At 44.6% G+C, this 6000-nt stretch overlaps 1 protein-coding gene across 1 annotated transcript in view; it reads right to left on the bottom strand.

Moving 5' to 3' along the window:
- Positions 1 to 4776: 4776 nt before the first annotated feature.
- Positions 4777 to 6000, bottom strand: part of T265_04852 (hypothetical protein) — a gene marked incomplete at both ends in the record, with an annotated part of 7426 nt that continues 6202 nt past the window's right edge. Inside the window, one exon of the mRNA XM_009169706.1 lies at positions 4777 to 4956. Coding sequence (XP_009167970.1) covers positions 4777 to 4956 — 180 coding nt within the window. The remainder of the gene's footprint in view (positions 4957 to 6000) is intronic.

Genomic DNA, 6000 nt, shown 5'->3' on the forward strand with positions numbered 1-6000 from the left:
CTAGAAATGTGCAAGTAACTTTTATCTGTATTTAGACCAACGACAATCTCCGTAATGAACCTGTGCGAACAGAGAATGACTTAGCGTGTTTCCATCCTATGATGACTATTTGGCTCGACCTCAGCTAACATCTAGTTCAATTTAAAGGCAATAACGTTTTTGAGAATGTTGGGACGCAATATTCCGTAGCTGTTGAACCGCAAACACAAAAGGTGACAACTTTGAACAAAGCCAGGATTGGTTTGGGAGAGCTTCGAATACACGGCTATAGGCTCGTCACTGTGTGAAGGTGTAGAAAGCGTGAAAGCAGGAGAGTTTGTCTCACAGTGTGTGTGAAGGTTAGCAGAATTGGTTCAGTCTTACTTCTGGTATCGCTTAGTTTTGGGAAACATGATTACACATAAAAATCCAAGTGGCAGCTTTGGAAGAATGTATAGCTGTACACCGAAAAAAGAGAGGGGCGTTCCATTCGGGGGTGACGTGATCTCCAAAGTATGTAGGAATATTCGACATGGAAAACCGCTTAGAAATATCAGCAAATGAAGAGCGGGCAAACAATCCTTAGTGCTCCTCAAGACGCAATAAGAAAGTCAAGACTCACTGACCAGGTGGAATGTGGCTGTTACACAGGGTCATGAGATAAAATTCATTGACAGGAAATGGTACTCAGCACCGCGTACCACGCCATGTACCGTATCATTGCAGTATTTTCAGATAAATGTGTGATGCATCAAATGTGAGGTGATGGTGCTCCAAGCGGCTCGGTAGATCTGAAAAGTGTAGTGCGAAACCGAGTCAAAGACTTTCCAGGCTTCAGTAAACTCCAAACTGAGGTCGGAAGTAGTCGCCCAAGAGTGACGGAAAATCGTGTAACACCGAGGTGGCCTCAAAACGGTCGCCTCAAGGTAGAGATGCGGAATCAGCTCCATCAGCCTGCAAGCACTTTATGAAAATATTGAACAAGAACGAAAGGTTCGGAGTTTAACCTTAGTCGTCCCGGTGAAGTCGGACTTGAAACCCATGGATTTAGAGCAAGTCTGGAACAACGCAAATGTGGTGGACAACCCCCTTTAGTGACAACAATACGAGAAAACAGGCAGGAGCGTGCGCACTGACCCGACTAAGCATTTGGAGAGCTGTCAGAGTTAAATTCCCAACGTGATGTGGTGTAATCCATTGTTTGTTTGAACCAGGAGTTCTATGCTTCAGAGTCGGACGAGCATAGAGCTGTTGGACCGACGTTTTTGTCGAGGTCAGTAGATAAATATTTATCCGGTTGTGTTTGTTAGTTAGATGTAATTTGGTTCCGATAGTGATAGCCAATCGGCCAGGAGAATATTACTGCAGTCTCACAAACAGTCTTGGATATGGGGTTTCAGCGTGATGCAAGAGTGGCTCTGATTTGGTGGGACTAGCGGGCACCGGAAATTTTTTAAATAGTTCAAGCTCATTTGCAATATGCTGAGCAGGGTGTGCGTGTCGACTCAGGCCAGCTTGCCCCAAAAACCGACGAGAACGACTAGCCCAGGTATACTGGGCGATTGAGTTCCTGCCAACACTTCCATGGACGTGAATTCGACGGTTGACTATCATACCAGCCTTCTATTTGCAGCACTTGCCAAATCCATTACATGGAAGTTCTACGGAGTTCTCCAATGTACTGAATGGAACTGAGGCAAAGATGTCAACAGGATCGTGCTTTTCAGTGTAAAAAATAACCAGCATGTTTGAACGAAGCAGGGTGGTCGGCCCGGTCTGGATTTGCTGAACTCTTACTGTATCCAATCAGATCTGAGTTGGCCGGTCGGTGTTATTAGGGTTTGGTTTAGTGCGTCGACTTATACCAAGGCCAGTAGCACTGAGACATAAGATGAAATATAACCATTGACAACCACCCACAACTAAATACAAAAGGTGTCCAGCAGGTTTCATGGTCTGTGGCAACACCTGACAGCCGGGCCAGTCAACTGACAGAGCCAAGATATGTTACTGGGTCATCGCTCGAGGTGTCAAGCTTACCACTCACATCACTCAAGCGCGAACATGGTCACCTGTTCATAAGTAAAAATTCAGATGCGTCCAGCGTTTACTGGTCGAGTTGTGATAACACACTCGCGTTGCGTGTCAGATGCGTGGAGTTCAAACCATGGGGTCATCATCATCATCATCATTAACAGCATGACATCAGTGTTCAACACCGATGCTTCACTGCCGTACAACAATGACTTATTTGAAAGCCTTATTGTAAAGGAAAGAGTAAAGGTGGACGGGGAATGGAATTAGTGCCACCTTACCACAATCCAGAAACTCACTCAGGCGATCTGGATAGAAAATGACAACAAGAACGCCACTGACATCGATTGGCAGCCATATCTTGTAGTGTCTCCAACCAGGCACAATGAGGATCACGCGGTCCCCATCCTGGAAGGCGAGTAGCACCGACAGCACCCAAGCGTTTCGTGATCTCCTTCATAATCCCCCGCCAAGTCAAGGGTTGGCTACCTCTCCGTGTACGCCACTCTGAGTTGGGCATGGAAAACAGCACTCTTTTCGGCATACGTAACACAACTCTATACAACCAATGAGTTCGCTTTTAGGTGAGTGAAGTCATCATTTCACGGAAAAGTCTGGGACATGACGATCCGTAGAAAGCGAATAATACGCATCCAAATGATCAAACCCGCAGATTTACATAAGCCTTCTAAAGCCTCCAAATGCCTCATTGCTCATTTTTGGGCGACTGACTGCAAATTTTCCTGTTGAACGATTGTAACTCTGGTTTCTGGTTTTCACGTTTTGTTTTAACGCCTTGTTAGTAAACCGAACCCTTCAAGCGAACTCAGGGGCATTTGGCTTTTCAAAGCATCGGTGCAATTAGAAACTCTCTAGAGGGATAAATTTTGAGGGGTAATATTAGACCGTCTCTTTTAAGGACACTGACACCTTCAAAGCAGATAACTGATATGATGTTTGACCAGTGTGAACAGAGACGGATGCGTCTTTAGTCGATCGATATCCGCCGTTTCAGATATATACCCCCGGTAGGAAAACGAGCAAGCAACACCGGACGGTGATGTGTTGAGCCCTCCGAACCATCGTTTCCCAAAGCAGTGTTGTTTCCCGTGTATAATTCAGACTGATACAATCAGAGGGAAGTTCTGTTTCTGAACTGGTAGACATATGGAAATGGTAAAAAAAATTTCAGCATGCTTGTGATAGGCTGGAATTAGGTTCATACTCTCTCCAAAATTGGACTTTCAAGCAAGATGAATTTACATACTAACGATGCGTTGAAAATTTCTGCCGTGCTACCGATTTTGAAGGAAAAAATTCCTTAATCTATGTCTTAACTAGGTGAAATTTTTCTCATTTTATCGAAATAATAAATGTACATGTTGTTAGACTAAGAAGCCTGACGGTCCGTCAGGCTCAGCGCAGCAGCTCTAAACCATGTACCTAAGTGTTTCCATCGGATATGGTTGATCTTCCAGGCACGACGGCATGTGACAGTCCGATTTAAATGCCGTCGGTGAATACAGATCATAATCCTCATCGACAGCATGACATCATTGTCCACCACCGACGCTTCACTTGGGTTATCTTAAATAATTTACATCTTTGAAGGACCTGAACCAGGAAGAAAAATACCGTCCGTGTACTCGACTTCTGTTCTCGAGGTTTCAGAGATAGAAACAGTAATTTCAAGTAGCTATTGAAAAAAACCATTTCATAAGTTTCCTGGCGCAATCCGGATAGTTCGGACGAAATTGTAGCAGCTACAACCACTGTACGACAAGCATGTGGTTCCTACAGACGATAATGATGCTGAGGATAAGAAGATGATTGCAAAAAGCTCAGATGCGATTTCTTGATGTTATTTATCCACCGATCTCAAATAGTTACACGTACTAGGCCGAATTATTCTCACAGCATCAGTAGTTAGGTGCACCAACTCATTGCGGCATTCACGGCATCGGGCATATGTTCTGTTAACTCAGACGAACTGATTCCTTCCTGCGTACCGAAGAGAGGTACCAAGTAGTATACTTGACTGTGTAAGCGATGATCGGCGTTGACTTGCCTGAACCAACTGTTCCGCGTACGTCCACGATCCATTTAGACCCACCAAAAAGCCTATTCTTCAGAGACGCACCTGTTTGCCGTAAAGTCTACAAGGTCCGATAACACGTAGAAATGTTCGTCAATCACTATATTTCAGCCTTGAAAATAAGAGCAAAGGCAGCCTGATAGATTCCGGGCCAGATATTGAATTATGTTTTGGACTAAAACACGCGAGCTAAATTGATTAATGGGGTGTGTTAAAACACTTACAGGCGAAGGCAGTGTAGTCATTTCACTAAGCAAACAGCAAATGGAGTGGATCCAAAAAGAAGCACTTCACAAAGGCTTATCAACATCATTATCAACAGCATGACATCAGTGTTCAACACCGATGCCGTCAGTCATGATTCTATTTGAAAGCACTATTGTATAGAAAAGAATAAAGGTTGATGGGGGAGGGACTTAGTACTACCTTAACATAATCATTCCGAGGTGCCTACACCGCCAGACATTCACTCAGGCAATCTGGATAGAAACTGACAACAAGAACGCCACTGACAGCGGTTGGCAGTCATATCTTGTAGTGTCTCCAACCAGGCACAATGAGGATCACGCGGTCCCCATCCTGGAAGGCGAGTAGCACCGACAGCACCCAAGCGTTTCGTGATCTCCTTCATACTCCTCTGCCAAGTCAAGGGTTGGCCACCTCTCTGTTTACGCCACTCCGAATCGGGCATGAAAAACAGTACTCTCTTCGGCAAACGATGGTTCGGTATACGTAACACGTCTCAACCAACGCACCAACCAGGCACAGTGAGGATCACGCGGTCCCCATCCTGGAAGGCGAGTAGCACCGACAGCACCCAAGCGTTTCGTGATCTCCTTCATACTCCTCTGCCTTCTAAAGCCTCCAAATGCGTCACTGCTCATTTTTGGGCGACTGACTGCAAATTTTCCTGTTGAACGATTGTAACTCTGGTTTCTGGTTTTCACGTTTTGTTTTAACGCCTTGTTAGTAAACCGAACCCTTCAAGCGAACTCAGGGGCATTTGGCTTTTCAAAGCATCGGTGCAATTAGAAACTCTCTAGAGGGATAAATTTTGAGGGGTAATATTAGACCGTCTCTTTTAAGGACACTGACACCTTCAAAGCAGATAACTGATATGATGTTTGACCAGTGTGAACAGAGACGGATGCGTCTTTAGTCGATCGATATCCGCCGTTTCAGATATATACCCCCGGTAGGAAAACGAGCAAGCAACACCGGACGGTGATGTGTTGAGCCCTCCGAACCATCGTTTCCCAAAGCAGTGTTGTTTCCCGTGTATAATTCAGACTGATACAATCAGAGGGAAGTTCTGTTTCTGAACTGGTAGACATATGGAAATGGTAAAAAAAATTTCAGCATGCTTGTGATAGGCTGGAATTAGGTTCATACTCTCTCCAAAATTGGACTTTCAAGCAAGATGAATTTACATACTAACGATGCGTTGAAAATTTCTGCCGTGCTACCGATTTTGAAGGAAAAAATTCCTTAATCTATGTCTTAACTAGGTGAAATTTTTCTCATTTTATCGAAATAATAAATGTACATGTTGTTAGACTAAGAAGCCTGACGGTCCGTCAGGCTCAGCGCAGCAGCTCTAAACCATGTACCTAAGTGTTTCCATCGGATATGGTTGATCTTCCAGGCACGACGGCATGTGACAGTCCGATTTAAATGCCGTCGGTGAATACAGATCATAATCCTCATCGACAGCATGACATCATTGTCCACCACCGACGCTTCACTTGGGTTATCTTAAATAATTTGCATCTTTGAAGGACCTGAACCAAGGAGAGAAATACCGTCCGTGTACCCGACTTCTGTGAGCTAATGTCCCGAGAGATTTTCTGTTCTCTAGGTTTCAGAGATAGAAACAGTAATTTCAAGTAGCT

Source organism: Opisthorchis viverrini (genome assembly GCF_000715545.1).
Source record: "Opisthorchis viverrini unplaced genomic scaffold opera_v5_84, whole genome shotgun sequence".
Classification (NCBI taxonomy): domain Eukaryota; kingdom Metazoa; phylum Platyhelminthes; class Trematoda; order Opisthorchiida; family Opisthorchiidae; genus Opisthorchis; species Opisthorchis viverrini.